We start from the raw sequence: 20,037 nt of genomic DNA on the forward strand, positions 1-20,037 counted from the left end.
GGGATGGGGTTCAGCCGGGGGGCTGCCAAACACTTCCAAGCCTGCTATTACTTCATTCCCAGATCACAGCCACTCACGAACAAAACGACTCAAGAGTTAGCCCACAGTGCTGCTCACACATCTTATATATCTAGCATGTGCAGATTCATTTTGACTGCTCCACTGGATCCATGTCACATAACTGCTGGTAGCAACAGAGTTGTAGAGCTGTAGGAAAGTTTGAACAAGGATAAACAGAGTGGGTCATCAGCCATCAATCAAAATGTCAATTACATCATGGTATTTTGAGTGTGGGAAGGCTGGTTCGGGACATGAGATGGTTCAGTGAGTAGGAGTAGAGTGCACTGCTGGCTGCCCGGGGCTGGGGGCATCCACTGGTCACACACAATGCATGCCAGAGCACCATGCTGTGTGCATGTGTGTGCCCATCACTGAGTATTGGTCACTTGCCCAGTGCCAGTGCTAGCTGGGCCCAGGCCAATGCATCCGTTTACTCCTGTTGCCCATGGCTACTAGCATGCACATGATTAGAGACAACAAGCAAGCATGACGCATGCAAATCTTTATTGGAATGCCAATCACGTGGCCCCATCATTCCTATTGGAAACAAGCTAATCAATGTTAACCCCATTCCACTGAAAACACAGGGCTCTTGAGGATGATAATGTTGGTCACTTGATTTGATCAAACTACTTTGGTCAGGTTGAGGGAGCAGCATAACCTCAAGGAGCCATTCTTGGCTTCCAGATAGCACTGGGTTAGTGAGATTCCAGGTCTGAATTGCATTGGGGTTATTTTGCAAGGCAGCTGGATTCGCGAGATCACAAGATCATGCGAGAATCCATCTTGTCAGGCTTCATGTTAAACGCATGTGGCACCAATCAGTTTCCTATGAGAAACTACTGGCAGCTATGGGCATGGTTTATGTGTGACGACAGTGAGAAGTGACTGTTCATTCGAAAGCAACAATAGCAGCTCCTGAAGAGGTTAGTATAGGTGCTGCTATGGCATAAGTTATATCAGAACTGGAGAGTATTTAAATAACTACATATCTAGTTACACTGACTTGCTTGCTAGCTTTCAAAGTATCTCAGACTGCAGCTTGTTGTTGTGTTTTCTCTTCAGCTTTCCCCTCTATGTAATATGGTTCGTTGATTTGACTGGTTGAAGTTAGCTGTGATAGACTTTGATAGATGCTTCATCCAATCACTGCCAAGTATCTTTTGAAAGTGACTGCCCTTTTCCAAACAGTTTCCAAGGATTTCTCAGATGGTTCTGTGTAACAAACCATGTGGCGTGTCAGGTTAGCATTGGCATGCTCTGATCCATAGACTGTATATAATGATGGACATAGTGAGGTGACCCATTGGTTTGCACTTGAGCAAGTTTGAATGGCATACAGCAAAGCCTACTAGAAGTCTTCAAATCTCATTAACGGAACAATAATTTCCAAAATGACCACCAACATACTTACTAGAGGGCCTGAATTTCGCAATTGAGGACTTAATGACTTGTTGAAAAAATGTATTGACTTATCATTTCTAGAAAGAAGTTGACGCTGTTTGAATGGGAGTCATTTGGAGCCAGGGATTTTTTGGAGCCAGCATCTAGTGGCTATCTGTGGCATTGCACTCCGCATTGGCTTCAGCCTCAAGCTGTGGTAACTGCCACTAGCTTGGACCCTTTTACTTGCAAGGCTAGTTTTAATCCTCATCACTGTATTTCACACTAAAACAAGTTTACGAGCTGTTTACAAGCATAAATAAATGAATTAGACTGTTTATGAGCATGAATATGTGTGCGTAGTAAGTGTGGGTTTGGGATGAGGACAGGGTCAGGGTGAGAGCAGTTAGGTCTCAGTGTACAACTGTGTATGAGTAGCAAGGTCAGTCGACAGTAGCCTGACAGATTCTCACAGTGGCAGTGTCAATATGACAGATGCCTGCGATGTTTGGAAGTCATCCACAGCCCTGTCCTCTCACATCCTCTGCGTGATTATACAGGTAGCAAACAAGCCAAATCACAGAGGACTACCAAATAGGAATCCTAATTAGACCAAACTTACTACAATAATTTGAAGTATATTTCTATTTTTCACAAATTCAGAAACAATCAAGTGTTCATGCAAAAACTCAAATGTGCCAATGCAACAACAACATGGTATTTCTAGCTAAAACACAGACACATTAGCCAAATGCTCAGATCAGATAACAGTCTGACAGGAAAAAAGAATGAAAATATCCTCAGCAACAAAGAAATTGATAGCACTCTCCTCTGAATCCCACAGTTCTTACTTAGTGTGTTGCTGAAATCCTATTTTAAGAATGGAATACTTTGGGAATGACGTGCTGGTTTGTTCCTCATTTTTCTGGATCTGTCTGGACAGGTTGTGGCGAGATGATGTTATGGGAGAGGAGCAGTTGTGATGCTTTGATTAGGCAGTTTGGGAAAGGCCAGGACCCTGCGGTGCAAACATTAGAAACATGAGCTCCACTGCAGCAGCAGCAGCATTGACCAGACTATTCAAAAGGCCTCCAGAGAATGCAATCAAATCTATCATAAGATGCTCTACACACCCTTTGGAGTTCATTTTCATCAGTCAAACTGCTCCGTCAATCGATCAACAGCTGCTTGGGCAACAAATACACCTCTGCAGCAATCAGGGTAAAGCACATAACCTAATTTGATTACACTGATGAATAAGGGCAGCCATAATGGGATGCATTTGGACTCCTTGTACGGCTGGTACAAGGATTTCCCCATTGACTAATGTATGTGACAGAGGAGCTTGGAAACAATAGGATCTTTAGATGAGAGAGCAGCAATAAAAAGGAAAACACAGCCAGCCAACCTGGAAGGCCAGAGTCAAGGTGAAAGCCTGATTAATATCCTCTCACATTGGCCAAATAGCTGCTCTGCTGCCACCAGACATTAATTGTGTGCCTGGTGCAGAAGATGTACTCCTTTTGTAATTAACCCTTTTAAGCTTGCATAGATGGAGGCAGATAAATAAGGAAAGGATCTTGCCAGGTAAGCATTTTAACAAGGTAACACCATGGGCTGCAGTGCTGAGGACAAGGAGGTAAAGCTTCAGTATGAGTTGACATCAGGACCAGCACAGATCAAGGAGGGATGTGGGGGGCTTGAAGGAAGGACTCATTATCCTCGCAGAAAACCTCAGGGGGATTCTCTGCCCTGTCTCTGAAGAAGTCTGGTTGAATGTGTTGTTCCTTACAGCTTTGAGGGCAGCCTAATTCCCCAACTGAGGACTCAGTGGAAAGCTCAGGTGTGCCTCAGTAACCAGCGTTATTTCTCAGAAATGGCAAGTAGACTGTAAACATACTGTTTTGCATGTGCAAAGGCTTGAGGAGGACACAAAATCCACAACAACAGTGTGGCAAAGTTATACGCATAAACCATTTCCAGTCATTGATTTTGGCATGTGTCCAGTGCATGGCCCAGTGCACTTCCAGTCCAATTATAAACAGACAGGCTGCAGAGTTAATCAATTCATACAGAGTCATTTGGACTGCGATAAGTCAGCTAGTGTTGCATAACTGTGGTGCCCTGCTAAATCACAGCCTGTGCCAGAAAATCACAGTGCAAACCTGCACAGCTGCTGGCCTGCACTGCACGTACTGGCACACTCCAGCCAGCTCTGCAACTGCGGTTTATCGTGCTTCCATGCCAGTTCCACACAAGCCACATGTCATTTTAAGTAGCAACCCAGGGAGCAGTGTTTTCAATATTCTTGCTTCCATTAAACACCAAAAAAACCCCACTAATGGTGAAATACGCAACAGAAAAAGCCAAGCAAATTAACATCTGCTTTATTAATCAGACAACAACAGACACTTGTCCGAGTAATTCCTCTGTTTGAGTCTTGGTTCATGGATGCAGAGTGAAGCAGAATGCAATTAACACGCTACCCCCCCCCCCCAAACAAACCCCTCTTTTATCCCCCCGGCTGATAATAATCAGGATTTTGTATCCCTGTAACTCACAGAGGAGGAAAACATTCAAGTTTTGATGGGAGCTTCGTATAAGCCTCCTCATCTGCATCCTCTGGAGTGTTTTTTCTAACTTGTTTGGGATATTTTAACACATGATTTAGGTTTCTAGAGTCTGTTGAAAATGAACCAAAAGCTGAACATCTAGGACATATACAGGCTCTAATAGCAAACACCCAATGGCAACTTCCACCTAATCAGCATTCAGGGCAAGTATGAGTACCACATTAACACAAACATGGCAACAACACCACCTTACCTCCTTGCTAGTAATGACAGCAAAGCACTAGTTCTGTAGAGAGACACAGAAACATTACAACACACACACACTTCCAGCAATTTAACACTGAAAGAGGCCGTTGGTAAACGGTCAGGAAGCTGTGTTTCAAGTCTTCAGCTAAATATGCCTTAACTGCATATTTACAGGCCAGCTTTCAGTTTCAGCTGTGATTCTTGTGTCGCAAATCTGTAGGCAGGGTATCCAGGAATACATCAATGAAATACACAGGAAACAGGCAGTGAGAGAGGAAAGGCTGGGAAAGCAGCCATGTTTGTTATTAGCCTGCCCTATCTGCCCTTTGCACCTGGAATAACACAGCAAAAGACTATAGCCAAAGTCATCAGACAGTGTACTGTTATACACTGCACAGCCTAATAACTGTAACATCAATATTGAGTTATTTCTGCGTTTTACTATTAGGGCTGAGGTAATAATAGAGAACTACATGGATATACTACATGAATAGTTCCTGCACACTTCGCTCTGACCACCTGAAACTTGTATTTGTTTAAAAAGTCATCTGAGTCCAGGAAAAGAAGCCTTTGGTTTACAGTGGACTCATTCTTCCCTTTCAGCTTTACCAAGAGCAGAGCAGGAACTCACAGGGTGGAAATGGATTCCCTGGTTCCAAAGCAAAGGATGTGGAATTTTGGAGCAATATGAGGAAAGATTTTTCAGAGTTTCAGCACAGGAAACAAAGCACAACACAAACTCCAGCATGAATCCTCCCTATTTTTAAAGCAGTTTTCTACTTAGATAGCGTTCCTACACTTGTGTCTTTATGTTCAGGAGAAAACCTTACTCTGTGTACTGTTGTTGTGCCTGCATTCCTGTTTTACTCCACATCACATGCTAAAAGCTGCTCCTGAAAGTAATGAAAACAGTTGTAAGCACGAGCAGGAATGAGGACAAGCTGAACAGACCTGTCTTCGAGATCTGTTTTGAGCTCAGCCATGACCAAGCCCTCACGCATTCCTGCCTCCTTCTCAGATTTCTGTCCACAGGAGGGACAACAGCGAAACCTCCGTGGTTTTTGTATGTGGAATTATTTTTCCACCACTGCCCACATAGGCTCCGCATGGGGCACGGGGCCTGCAACTCTGCTGGATGTTTTGATTCCTCTCAGAGCCTCAGAGTTCTGTAATCTGTTCCAGAGAAAGTGCGCAAGCCAAACGGAGAGACAGTGTAGCAGACATGTCGAGACAATAACGAGCACGTCATCACTGTGTGGCAGTGGATAGCCTGCAGCAACACATCATCCTCAGAATCCCAGATTTCATTATGGAAAGTTTTTCTCCTTCTCGCACTTGAAATTCTTTTAACTAAGTGGTTGTTTGTCAGACTGTTTTTTTTCCCCCCTCTCTCCATCTTCCGATTTCTGCCCCATGTCATACTATTTTCAGCAAGATGAGGTTTGATGGGAGCAGAAAAGGGGAATTACACAGTGTCTGATCTCTGCGTGACTGTGGGTTTTGGTTTAGGGTTGAGAGTTGGGAGAAGGATGACAGAAAGCAGTCACAAAGAGGTTGCTTTAGTTCATGAGCATAAAAGTAACAGACCACCAAAAGGAGATCCAACTGTCAATCAGGCCAGATCGGAGCCAATAGCAACATGTTGCACCTGCCCCACTACTGAACTCCCAGTGTGAACGAGCTCCGCTGTGTAGATAATTACAGTGTCCGAACTGCATTTTTCCGAGGTCAAACCTCCCGAAACTTTGTGGCAGGTGGGGCGGGATAGAGGGGAATTTTTCTTTGTCTGCACGCATTTACTCTGTGACAGTGCACTGAAAGGGATTACATCATCACTATTGTAGCTTCAGAGCCCTCTGCTTTCCTCCATTGGCTGGTATACAGTGGATCGTCCGATCCAGACAAAGACTGAGCATTCCAACAGTTGAGCAAGCAGGAAACGCAGACCCCTAGTCACACCTCATTACAGTCAAACTCATCAACCCCATCAGTCACCAGCAAAAAGGCAATCACACCAAAAACCACTGGAGGCCATATCATCATCAAGTCATTTGACTTCTGACTATTGGATGACTAATATTGGTCAGACACAATCAGTCATGTTAAGACTGACAGAGCTTCTCTTTTTTCTAAAAAAAAAAAAAGATATAGGTCAACTATTTATGTCTGAAGGTCCCATCAAAACAAGGAATATGCAACTCATTTTGATGTTTGTCGTAGAAATAACAAGCATAAAGAAATCAGCCTTGTAGCTGACATTGGCCATGTTGGTACACCAGATCATTCAGGGCCGTATCTCAAGGTCTGTTTAGTTTGTTGTTCCAGCTTATCATCAGTGACAGGCAGTTAAAGGTGGCAGGAGATCCGGCCCAGGTAGAACAGCACATCCACAAAAGGTGAAGAAATTTGAGAAACGATGTAACTTTAAAAGTTTGTAGCCAAGAGAAAGAGCTTGGTCAAAACTTTAGTCTAATCAATACTGGATGTAAGCATTAGGATCATTAAATCAATAAGGAATTCTGCACTTTGAACTTGAGAATTAATGATAACAATAATCTCATTATTCATTATATAATGTAAACAGTTAATGTAGGCATTTCAATGATGGCCACTTAGCATAATTGCACCCTACACATTCTAGAGTGGCAAATTATAAAGCAGCACGATGCTCCTCTTGTTGTTGCCTTTTATCTTTGCCTAAGCTATTCCCTACCAGCCAATACACAGGAGACAAAAGAAACATAAGCTTAACTTAGCAACAGGAAACATCCCTCTGTGAATGTGTGGGCAGGGTAGGAAGACAATACTACAAATGAAGCACAATAACAATTGTTGTCGTTATGTGAGAAGTGTAATGCGAAAAAGTGAAAATAGAAACACTGTCCTTCAGTAATAGCACAGGAGGAAACATGAGAAGCAAAGGTTTTTCTGTCAAGGAACGAGACATGTTTCGAGTTTGTGCTGCAGGTGCATTTTGATAAGAACGGCAAAAACAGAAAAAGAAAACTCATCTTAGGACTGAACATGCTATGGCTGCAAAGTGGTCTCATGTCCTCAATTGAGCTGTTAGTCCCAAACAGTTCTGTCTCATCTTAACCTTGAGTGGTATTTCTGTCAGCAGCATAAAACACAGACTTGTTGTCCCATTGTGGCTGATTAAAACAGAGCATACACAATAGTGATATAAAGCTGCTGCATTTGCATTAGATTAAGTCTCTATAAGAAATCCCATCATAAAGAGCAAGACGCAGTCAAGTGTGAATAATGGCTATGATTTGAAACAAGCAAACGGGACAAAGCTGAGATTAGACTCACCAGTAAAGATGGCAGTGCGGCTGTATGATAAGTGATGATAAGTCAGCTAAGCCTATAAAGAATGCCAAAAATCCTTGCCCAAAGCTCAACTCCAAAGCTTCCTCCTTTTTTCACCTGACTCATGTCAAGTTACACAACTCCAAGACACTATGATTCATGGAGGAGGGGAGGCCACTGGGTTTTTAAATTTCCTACCTGCATAGTGGTGACTAGATGTGTTGCAGCTGATATTTTGTAAATAAGCTCCTCTTGGACACAATACTGCATATGTTAGAACTTTGAAAGGCACATGGTTGTTACTATCCAAACAAACCTCTGTTTGTCTGGTAGCTCTGTATTGCCAGATCATTCCTATTATATGAGGCTGCCACCACCGTGATGATCTGTATTATTTCTCAGTTCCATAACAGTCTCTCTGATTATTTTGGATCAGAAAACGCTGTGTTTGTGCATGTTTTGCACACAAAAATCAAGAATACAGCAAAAGCAGGGTCTGATTGGTTATTTTCTGATCAAAACACACTCTTATTCAATAGGGAATATAACATAATGGGCACCATCATGTATAAAATGTAACTTAAAGCATTGCATATTGATTAGGCAGGACTCTATTCATCATTCAATTACTTTGGCCTTATCTGATCAACCAGGTGATGAACCAGACAGGCTCTTAAGGCTGTAAAACAACCACAGCTCTCAGGTCCAGGGCAGATGTGGCACAAGGGAATCACCTGGAGCCTGAGATCCCCCTACTCGTGTGAGGTATTACATGCTAAATAAAATATAATACAGATTTTCGGGTGGTGACAGTCACATAGGGAGACATCCATACATCCTGTGTGATGTAGTGTACACGGTGCCACCTGTGAATCGTCTCTGTGAAGCAGTGCTGGGAACAATGCCCTTGACATGCAACGACGCAGCGGATACACTGCCAATACATTTTTGACAGCCCCGGTGATAGAAACGTTTCTCACCGAATGCACTTCGTCTACCGAGCAGTCCTATTAGTTAAAAACACTGGCACTGGTTATACACTGCAGCTTCACACAGCACAAAGATCTGCTTTGTCCTCCTCAGACAGCCGACAGATGTTGGTACCGCGAACAACACCCCGCACATGACTAGCACCACACTCCCGACTCACCTTTTCTCCTTTTCTACCTCAAGCTTTTTTTTTTTGGATGACACCCAATACGAGGCGGTTTTCCTCCTTTTGTTCAACTCGTAACAAGGTCCCACAAGTCCGAAACACAAACTGCGCAGCGCTCTTCTTCGCCTTCGCGGGAAAACGCGTTCCCTCCTCCGCGTCTAAACCGAAAATGTCCCGGTGTGTCGCTCTCAAAGGCAACTTGGAAGTTTGATAGAAAGTTACGGGTTTGCCTCGCTGCGCTATGCAGCTGCTGGAGGGATGAGATCATTCAGGCAACCTCCCCTCTCTCTCTCTCTCTCTCTCTCTCTCTCTCTGTCTCTTTCTCTCTCTCTCTTTCTGCCCCGGAGTCTCGCGAGAAGGCTTCGTGGAGAAAGCAAACGTTTCCGTGGCAACTGTGCTCACCTGTAGTGTGTAGACGGAGTGGAGGGGAAACGAAGAGCTCTCACTCTGTCGTTAAAATAGGAGGTTGGAAACTACGAAACGACGTCCAGTTATATGCCCTAGGTTTCACATGTCAAAATTTAAATAAAGCTGATATGAGCAACATCTTTCCACTCACAATAATGATATTTAACCACACACACACACACACACACACACACACACACACACACACACACACACACACACACACACACACACACACACACACACACACAGGGTCCAGTGCAGTTACTGTGAATCTACTGCAAATGTATTGCAAATGCTATGTTCTGTTCAAGTTGGAAAAATTATGGCCACAAGAAATTAGAATAAAATGAACTTTTATAATGTCATACAATTCCTATAAAAAAAATATGATCAAAATTGTATTGCTTAATGTTGTTGGACTAAAATACATGAAAATCAAAAGCATCGTCCAGAGTTGAAGTTATAATTTACATATTACCCGAATTCAGATGTGATGAGATAGTTGATCGTTTTATTTTATAATTTTATTCAAGTGTACAATATTATTCACAAATTGAATTGAGTAATTCATCTGTCATACATAAAGGATCTTTGGGGATATTTTTCTGCAAGCAGTGTGTGAAGGGGAGCAGTGCAGAGGGTGCAGGAGAGGCCCCTGGTCTTTCTCCTCCAGTGTTTGCTGAATATATAAGCTACATTAGTAACCTGACAGTGAGGCACTAACCAGTGAGCCTGTGAGAAAGATCTGTATCAAATACCCTCATGCATCATGAAACCACAAACATGTGCTTGCTTCTGATGCTTACATCAGAATGCTCTTCATCGATTACAGCTAATCCAGTCCTTGCCCACAAACTCACAAAAAAACTGTACAACCTTGGCCCGAACCCCACACTCTGTGACTGGCTGTTAGATTTCTTCACTGGCAGACCACAATCTGTCAGAAGTGGAAATCTAACCTCACACACTGTGATGATGAACACTGGCACCCCACAAGGATGTGTTCTCAGCCCCATGCTCTACACACTATATTCACCTACGACTGCATCACCTCACACAGAGACAACACCATCCTGAAATCTGCTGACGACACCAAAGTCACAGTGGTCTGATCACTGGGGGTGATGAAACAGCATACAGGAGAGGGGTGGCAAGTCTGGTGACCTGGTGTAACAACAACAACCTCTCTCTCAACACAGATGAGATGGAGATGGAGGAAGAAAGGAGATGATTGTGGACATGAGGAAGGAGAGGAGACCTCATCAACCGCTGACGATCCGTGAGCAGCTTTAAATTCCTGTTTCCACGTCAGTAATGACCTCACCTGGACATGTAACATCACCCAGCTGGTCAAGAAAGCACAACATCAGCTGTAATTTCTAAGAAAAATGAGGAAAGTCATGTCACTGAGGATTTTCAGCAGCTTCTACAGTTGCATCATATAGAGCATCTTGACCAGCTGCATCGCTGTGTGGTATGGGAACAGCACTGCCATGGACCACAAACGCCTGCAGAGAGTGGTAAAGACTGCTGAGAAGATCTCTGTAGGACAGCTACCACCAAGTAGAGAGTCCACAGAAGAGCCTGCAGCAGCATCAAAGACTCCACCCACTCCCGACACATGTTTATCACACTTTTGACCTCTGGCAGGAGGTACAGAAGTGTGAAATGCAGGACCTCTAGGCTAAGGGACAGCTTTTATCCTCAGGCCATCAGACTGATCAACAGATCCACATCCACATTCAGATCCACACATACACACACACACTCATTTCTATACCTCGTGTTTCTTTGATAAACGGCATTTAGAGTGGAAGGCAAAGAAAGAATTTCATTGTACAGGGAAATTTGTTTTAACTGTGCATATGACGAAAAAACAATTTGACTTTTGACGTGGCTTTAAATATGATATGCAAAGACAGTGAGGCAGACTAAAACCACCACAGCAGCTTCATGCAAAGGGCGAAAACCCCTGCACAGTGTCAGGTAACTGAGTGTTTCATTTTTGTCACAAATGTCCCTGCAGCAACTTGCCAAAGACATTAGGGCACTGCCTGGCCAGTGTAGCCTGTGGCTCTGACATCATAGGCTGATGTGGATGAGAGCGGATGTGCAGAAAATCCACAGCTAATCTGCAGACCTTGCTCACAATGCATACTGTGCATAGAAAACCAAAGCTGGATGAGAGCTCATTACACAGTGGCAAGGTAGAAGATTACCTAGATGCATGATTTAGGACTTGACTTCAGGTGTCACTGTGGTAGTAAAGCACTGACTGCAGCCCTATCAGCCGATGTTACTTGGAAATGCAGATCTAGTAAATTATGTGGAGAAAGAAGATCTCCACAAAGGCTGAATGAATCAGCAGATCAGAGGATGCATAATGCAGGAGTTATTTTAGAGAGCGTACGTATTAGTGACAACATGCATCACAATTCCACATCCTTCCTACTATATTTAAAGCCTCATTACTATGCCTATACAGGGCTGTTTCAGACATGACAACACCTATTTTTGTCAAATTTGCATCATAGGCAGACATCTTTAAGGTGCCTCACATATTATAATTGACCGATTAAAAAAAGATACATCAATGGGAGCGAAATGTGGTTTTTAGATTTTTATTCCAGTGCAAACATTTTGTGAGTGTGTGTGCTGTGAATGTTAATTTGTAACAGCATGACAGAAGTTATCTGTATGTATAATCAAGTATGTAGCACCATCTGCTGGCCAGGCCAGCATAGGACAAGAAGAAGAAGCACATGCAAACATACTGGAAATACCCTGTTTTTCAAGTTATTATTTTTCTGAGGTATGCCCTCATTTGTTTAAACTGGGTATAATACTGTACAGTCTGCTGTTGTGCAGATTTATCTTTGTCCATTAACATAAGTTTGAAAGTATGAAACATATATTGAATCTATTCATCCACTACTTTTAAACACTTATAGGGCCTCAGGTAATATTCCCACAGAGTTTCAGAATATCACCCTCATTTAATAAGGTTTAAAAGTGTGGAGGACAGCATATCAGCTTTGACTGTTATGGATGAGAAGTCATTAACATGTGGAGGCTATTCTTAGGTCTTAGTTAATCTTAACAGTCTTTGAATGTCAGGCTCTATGTCAATGGTGGGGAACATTTTGCTGTATCTTTTAAAGGGCTCTCCCTCTGGCCCAATGAGAAATTTCTCAAAGTTCCAAGAGATGTCCATCCTGCTGATGGGACTCCACACCAGAAATTTGGGGTCCTGCATGAGGGAGTAGGGGTCGTCATCAGGATAGGGGAGTTTGTCTTTCAGATAGGCAAAGACAGGATGCGTGTTTGTTCCATTGACATCACACTTCTCAAAGATGGTGAAGTTTGGCTGAAAGCCACCACCTGGACGCACATGCTGCAGTAAATTCAGAATCTCGCCATTGGTGCAGTTCTCCTGCAAAACACACATTCATTATCAGAGTGACATTGATCATATTTGTTCAAGCTGTTCAAGATTCCATTGCAGTATTTTAAAGGCTTAAAAGCTAAGAGTTTAATTAGCTAATTTTGGCTTTAACAGGAATTGAGCTTGTCACACACGAGAGATACATAAAATCTAATGTAGTATCAAAGTTTAAGACCAGCTACAGTTTGCACACAAGGCAACTATGCTGTTATTTTGAATTATTTTATGAGTGAATACTGACTAAAACGACAGTCATTCTCATTGGGTAAAGCAAAGAGAGAGAAGGTTCATTTTAAGAGGTAAATCTCAGCCTAGCCTGGATGTGAGAAGATCCAGGAAGATTTTATCAAATAATGGATTTGATGGAATTGGCTTTGAACATCTGCTGGAATTCATTTTCAATAAATATGCCCAAATATACATCTAAAAGGGAACAGGAAAGCTTGGCACCTGAGGGGTGATGTTTTGTATTAACTGTTGAACTGGCACAGCAGGGTTTGACATGAATAATAAAATGTCATCAGCATATAAACTAATTTTATGAGATTTCAGGCCCACAAAATCAACTTTTCATTAATACCAGTTTAATATAACTTTTTTAAAAACAATTTGATAACTTTTAAATATTATTCATAGAATTGTTAAATGAAATGACAAGCACAGCTTGTAAGTGTCTGCAAAATAGACCTATATCACTGTGGACGAGGAAGGAATGTCTGTGTGTGTGTGTGTGTATGTGGTTCCAGGTATTCCTCATGTTGTGGGGACTTGCCTCCCTTATGGGGACAAAAAGCAAGTCCCTTTAACATAAATCATTAATTTTAGGGTGAAGACTTGGTTTAAAGTTAGGGTAAATTTAGGATTATGTTAAGGTTAGGGTAAGGGTTAGGGTTAGGCATGTGGTGGTTATGGTTAAGATTGAGATAAGTCTCCAGGAAATTAATGTAAGTCAATGGAATGTCCTCTGAAGTGATGGAAACACAATTGTGTGTCTGTGTGTGTGTCTGAATGTGTTTGATTGGATGTATTCTTTGGTGGGGTTGAAAGTGTGCCTTTGTATGCTTCCCTCTCTCATGCATGGTCAGTGCGTCTATTTGGTGCTGTTATCTGTAAGAAATGTAAACTGCTAATAGCTGAATTTGAGCTTTTTCCCCCAATGATAGCTGTACACTTTTTCATTGTACTTTAATTCTTGAATGAATTTTTTTCTGTATAGAACTCAATATTTTTAATTACATTTTCCCTTCACAAGGTAAAAAAGAAAAAAAAAAGATTTCAGGCCCATGTCAAGATTAAATATTGCAGTGTCAGGTTTGATTACTGACCTGATATCCAAACTGGTTACAAGGAAAACCCAGGACCACCAGCCGATGGGGGTACTTGCTCTGAAGCTGGTTGAGCTGGCTGAAGTCCCGGGTGGTGGTGCCTCAGAGCGAGGCCACATTCTCTATCAGGACCACCCGTCCCCTGAACACGTTGAAGTCCACCGGGTCTCCCTCCAGTGTGGTGGCTCTCAGGTCGTAGAAGGTCTTGGCGATGAACGTCATCTCAACTCTTGTGCTTCCACACTTGTGGGAGACGGGATCTCAACGTATGACAGTATCCAACTGCTGGTCACCTGACTGGCTTAGGGCAGAAAGCTGCCTTTCAGCTTTGGGTGTCAAATGGCTCTGCAGGAAACTGATCTACACCAGACACACTATACTCTTTCACATGTTTCAGATAGATTGATGAAACTGATTGTGAAACCAAACAAGTTAATGGAGTTGATTTTGGATGGTTTACAATAAGAAGTGTTTTAACATATTCAGGTCAAGACATGACAAGTGTTTACATTTCTTTTAAACCAAAATTGCTGTTAATCAAAGGAGCATTTTACGTGTATTATCTTCAACATGTATTTGAGTGTACATGCTAATTTCAAAGAGTGTTTAGTGGAGAAAACAGCATGCTTTGCAACATGTTTTCTGCATTATGGTTTCTCTATAAGGTATCAGTTTTCTTAAGTCATCAAAAATTTAACACGTGATCAGTTTTCACAGCACCTGATGAAAAATGAATGAGTCCACTGTCTGAACTCAGTGGACCTAACTTCACTCTCCAGTCTAATCCATTGACTCACCAGTTAATTATCTTTAAATATGAAAAGTTCAATTTATTTACCTCAAAAACATTATACATTACTTGATTTTTTTGCACCATCACTGAGTTTCAAACATTCTGCTAAAAATACAATGGCTGTGGCACCTCAACCGACCCTGAAAAAAATAATACAAACAGGTGTGACACCGCTTATAAATGCCACAGGGGGTAATGCCAGTCACATTCATAAAACAAACTGTACATACATTCAGGATGGTGAATAAACATGTACTGCATTCAGACATGTTACTGAACATGGCACAACACTGTTTGCTTTGAGGAAATAAGTCAGTTTTGTAAATGAATCTATTCCTGCGCGGCTTGAGTTTCTAGGTGTAAATAATTAAACTTTGCCCTCCTTGGCTACCTTGTTGTAGCCTTTATACTCTTCTCACCTTAATAAACAGATTTGTTGATATGAATCCATAAAATACAAATTAATGTGTACTGTAGGCTACAAATTAAATAGGAAAACAACAAGAAAGCAAAGGTGATGGAAAAAAGTAAATTGAAGAGTAATTGATGAAGTAGTAGTGCAAAACTGCGTTTCATCAAAGGAAATGTTTTAAGTGTGTGCATTGATAGTTTCACTGGAGTAAACATATACAGAAATGCCTTCATGAACTGGAGATATTCAGTCCCTCTGCTGGTAGCTGGTGCTTACTGCATTTACCTGCATGCAACTTCCAGACATACAAAAAGTGAAACCAGTTGAGCACCCTCCTGGTCAACAGGCCACAGTATCTACAAAGAAGGTGAAGGAGGGCTGAATCAAGTCACAGTAGAAAAAAACATCATCAAAAATCAGCCGTGGCACTTCCTGCTAACAGGCGCAGGTTCTCTGAATGTTCTCCTCATTATCTTGTCTACCCTTCTCTTCCTCCAGAGCCACTTTATCCAGATAATCATCCAGAGATCCTAACAAGTTGTCCACGTCTCTCTTGTGAGCCTGCAGCACCAGTTCTGTCACACGGGTGAATGACTGGAGGAACAAGGAAGTCGAAAAAGAAATACATGCATGATAAAAAAGAACGTTGCAGGGAGATTCCAGTGATATTTCTTATGTGACAGACAGATTCACTGTGTGTCCTACCTCACTGATATTACTGCCGGTCGAAGCACTGGTCTCAAAGAAGTCCATTCCATAGGTTTCTGCTAGCTGCAAGGTTCAGTCAGATATGGTTAGAAATAAAGTGAGTCAAAAGTATTTCATCGCCTTCAGTTTTCACCCATATTCACCCATTTTTGTATATCTACTACCATGCAAAAAAAGGCCATAGAAAACCCCAATAAAAAGTGATGTTCACACATGAAATAAGGTTACATCAAACCTTGCTTCCTTCTGTCTTCGTCACTCGCCTCATGGGTTCCTCATCAGACTTGTTTCCTACTAAGATCCTCTGCACCTTGTCTGGGGCACACTGCAAAACAATGACAGCAGAAAAGATGAGACAGACAGCATGAAGATGAGAGAATTCATCATCTTGTCACTCATACTAAGCCGCTGGGTGTGCAGCAAGCATCTAAACCTCATTAAAGAGGTTATAAAGATACAGAGTCACTGTGAAGGGCAACAAGTGTAAGAGAGGGAAATGAGAGTGCTTGTTGGCTTACTTCATCCACATCACTGGCCCACTTCGCTATGTGCTGAAACGATGGCTCATTTGTGATGTCGTAAACAAAGATGATACCCTGGATACAAAACCCCAAAAAAAGGATTAATGATTGAATTCTACATAAACCTATAAAAAGGTAACTTGACTTTTGTGATTGTTTATATGGAAGGATCACCTGTGCACGTCTGTAGTACTGTTTGGTGATGGTCTGATAACGTTCCTGGCCAGCCGTGTCCCTTTCACAGAAGACATAACACACATCAGGAAAAGAGAATCACATAATATGGATGTAAACATACTGTACATGCAATATAATTATATATAAATAAGAGTGTACTTTAACATACCATATCTGTACTCGCACCTTGATTCCATCTATTTCTAGTGTTTTCATTTTAAAATCAACTCCTAAAAAAAACAGAAAAATACATTTTATTTCACAGAAAAGCAGGATCAACCAAAACAAAACACAGACGCAAACACCTTTACAGATGCAAAGTCAAACTGGAATCACTTAAGCAACTGTGACAAATTGGAGAAAAATCCTGACATTGTGGTGTTTTACATGGGCTGTTGTGTGATTGTGAGTGCTTAATGAGTGTTGCTCAGAGACACTGCTAATGAATAGTATCTCAGGCACTGCATAGTGTCAACTTTTAAATCATTGTGACCCCACAAAGCGGGCCGCGACTGATGTGAACTATGGTGGTGTATTTGTCCTGCTAGGTAACAGGACACAGGAGCTAAGAAATGTGACAGAACAGAACTGGCTGTCAACAACAGGAATACATCACTTCATTGGTTTTGTATTAAACCAAAGGCAATATACTGTACTGTTTACCTACTTACATCAGTTCTTGTTTAGTTTTTATGCTGCTAACACTATTGAAGATTCACTCTGAAAAAATATTAGGCTAATGCTACATATTGTATATATTAGATGCTTATTATGTATATAGTATTCTACTTTTCAAGATTACATATCTATGCTTTACTATATTATACTATAGGGCTGCAACTAATGATTATTTTAAATTACTGATTCATTTTCCACTTTTAGTTTAGTCTATGAATTGTCAGTAAATAGTGAAAACTGCTGTTATTATTCCCCATAACTAAAGAAGATGGATTCAGATGTCCTGTTTTGTCCAAACATCATTCCAAATCCCAAAACATTCTCAGTTATTTCACAAAGAAAAGCAAAAATCTTCACACTTTTGAAGCTTGGCCACAGAATTTTCAGCCTTTTTGCTTGCAAAATTACTAAAACGATTCATTGATTATCCAAATATCTGGCAATGAATTTTCTGTCGATCGCCTAATCAATTAATCACCTTATGGTTGCAGCTCTAGTAAAGTCCAAGGCGACATCTTCAAATCGCTTGTTTTGTCTGATTAATAATCAAAAACTCACTGATGTTCAATTTACTATCACATAAGAAAAAAAAAGCTGCAAACCTTCAGAACTGAAAAGCTGGAACCTGATAATGTTTGGCATTTTTGCTTATAAAATGACTTCAGTTATTAATAAGTGGGCATTTTCATAGCAGACATTTTGACATATCATAGTAGGAAAAGCACAGGTGTTACTAGTAATATTAACAATGTCTCAGTTCTATTGAAGTGTCCCAGTAAGCCATGAAATTCAACCATCATCAATTGTATTATTTTTTTGTTCTCTGTCAAAAAGGCCTATGATGAAAATAGTTGAAGATGAACTTCCCATCAATTGATTTATTTATCATTTCAGCTCTGCTATGCTACACTATATTTTACTATTCTATACACCCGTTCTTGTGCTTCTTTTTGCTGCTGAGACACTTCATTATTTCCCTGCATGAAATCAGTAAAGTTTATCTGACCTTATCCTGCCCTAAACAATTTGCTGTTTGCATAATATTTGTGAATATCTACTAACAAACAGGCAAGTTACTCTAGTGTCACCTGTGGGTCAGGTGACACTGTGCTCTCACAGTGTTCACTGAAGCTGCTCCTGTATTTGTCCATAGATCATCACTGTGTCTAACATTTGACTTAAAATGATTAAGATGATTCACAAATTTAAGCTGAGTTGTACAATGTAATGTACAGTTGAATTGAAGTGATTCTAGTGAGAAAATGAGCTTTTTTAACACCTTGTCACTGACACAAGCTTGCATAGTAACACGTGCAGTTTGTGCCTTGCTGGCTTTGTTTGTGTGTTTATATAATATATGCAAAGCCGTGCATTCAACAGGTCTGACTGTTCAAGCTGCACCTCAATGCCACGTTGTTTCCTCTCTTAAAGACGCACACTTGTGTTCAGGTATGGAGGGATGACTGAAGCTGTCTAATGTTAACCAATAATCACAATATCAGGAATCTAAATGGAAGGAGATTTTTGTACCACTTTCTCAAATAGCTGAGTTTAATCCTGCGTAAAGCCTTCTCACCCTGCAGCCCTTCCAACAAGGAAACGGATCCAGTCCCCAGCTTTCAGTTAACAAACCTTTCACCCTGAATTAAGCTCCACACTTCACTACAGCACTTTCGGTGAAAGTCACAACAAACTTAACAGCCTGTCTTTTCTTTAGGTGGGAATAATTTCTAATGTCTTTGGTGTAAAACAGCCCCACCACTTCCAACCTGAGTCATTAGTCCAGAAAATATCAGCATATCAGTCCACAAGTTACATTCTGTGAATTAAAGGACAGGATCAAATATCAAGCAGAGGAAAAAGCCTTTCCTGTGGACCCTCCTTGCCATTGTTACTGTTAGAGATAGTCCACAGACTGCCTCTATCCTTTTTAGGACAATAATGGGCATGTCTTCATAAGAAAATGTTCAAATTTCAGCATATGGTACAGCATAAGTGTAGCTTTCTTAGTGTTGACATGTCTTTCTGACAGTTTCAGGGCTGTTATGGCCTGGGGCCAGTTTGAACTAATCCTACTGGCTAAGTAGGCCTGTTTTTATACTTTGAACGATAGTGAAAAATTACAGTTAATTGCTCTGAAAATTACAGTTAAAGTTACAGCCTCGACATTCATTCAGTAAAAAAGTTGTCATTGATGTTCATCTGGTTCAACCTGTGGCTCCATATGATGCCAGTTTTGACACAGGCGTCACTGAACTTGTTGGATGGCTTACCGATGGTGGAAATATGTGTCGGGTCAAACTCACTCTCCGTAAACCTGCGCAACATGCACGTCTTTCCAACGCCAGAGTCTCCCAGCATGAGCAGCCTGAACAAGAAGTCGTACTGTTTAGCCATGACGAAGTGTTAAAAACATGTAAGAGAAAGCATGACTCTTCCATGTAACTTTTGGTTGCTGTCCCTTCTACTCTGCTGTCGTGTGCTACCTTCTTTGCCCCTCGGAAATTCCTACTTCAGGGCTGAAACGGCTCTGAAGTCACTGAAATGTGGAAAAATTTTAGTGAAGCGTGTTGATTAAATGGCCTTTTTAAATTTAGAAATATAGAGGAATGCTGTGTGCTTCAGTGGCAAAGTTACACAAGAAAAGTTGAAAAGACTCTAGAAACAAGAGTCTAATGGAGAAAAATATTGACACGTACATGTAATTCAGCACTGTATAAATGCAACATCTTTGCCTTTTTATATTTTATGACCACAATACTGCTTTACAATCAACACACAGCTCAAATTTGATCATTTCAGTCGTATTTCACGTTCCTGTGCGCTCAGCTCACATT

General features: G+C 41.3%; 3 protein-coding genes across 4 annotated transcripts in view; all 3 read right to left on the reverse strand.

Annotated features, from left to right (window-relative positions):
• Positions 1 to 9,046, reverse strand: part of LOC121880735 (signal-induced proliferation-associated 1-like protein 1) — a 36,535-nt gene extending 27,489 nt beyond the window's left edge. For both annotated transcript variants that reach the window (XM_042388222.1, XM_042388220.1), the window contains exon 1: positions 8,725 to 9,046. The gene's annotated coding sequence lies outside the window, so the exon portion shown is untranslated. The remainder of the gene's footprint in view (positions 1 to 8,724) is intronic.
• A 2,948-nt stretch (positions 9,047 to 11,994) lies between these two features.
• gpx2 (glutathione peroxidase 2) lies at positions 11,995 to 14,172 on the reverse strand. Its single transcript, XM_042388579.1, has 2 exons — positions 13,912 to 14,172; positions 11,995 to 12,574 (listed from the first exon to the last, which is right to left on the reverse strand). The coding sequence occupies exons 1-2, from the start codon at positions 14,131 to 14,133 to the stop codon at positions 12,221 to 12,223; spliced, it is 576 nt and encodes a 191-aa protein (XP_042244513.1). The 5' UTR covers positions 14,134 to 14,172; the 3' UTR covers positions 11,995 to 12,220.
• Positions 14,173 to 14,715: 543 nt separating this feature from the next.
• Positions 14,716 to 19,695, reverse strand: LOC121880898 (ras-related protein Rab-15-like). Its single transcript, XM_042388504.1, has 7 exons — positions 19,474 to 19,695; positions 16,692 to 16,752; positions 16,520 to 16,580; positions 16,343 to 16,420; positions 16,060 to 16,149; positions 15,822 to 15,887; positions 14,716 to 15,710 (listed from the first exon to the last, which is right to left on the reverse strand). The coding sequence occupies exons 1-7, from the start codon at positions 19,595 to 19,597 to the stop codon at positions 15,552 to 15,554; spliced, it is 639 nt and encodes a 212-aa protein (XP_042244438.1). The 5' UTR covers positions 19,598 to 19,695; the 3' UTR covers positions 14,716 to 15,551.
• Between the last annotated feature and the right edge of the window lie 342 nt (positions 19,696 to 20,037).

Source organism: Thunnus maccoyii, chromosome 16 (assembly GCF_910596095.1).
Source record: "Thunnus maccoyii chromosome 16, fThuMac1.1, whole genome shotgun sequence".
NCBI lineage: Eukaryota > Metazoa > Chordata > Actinopteri > Scombriformes > Scombridae > Thunnus > Thunnus maccoyii.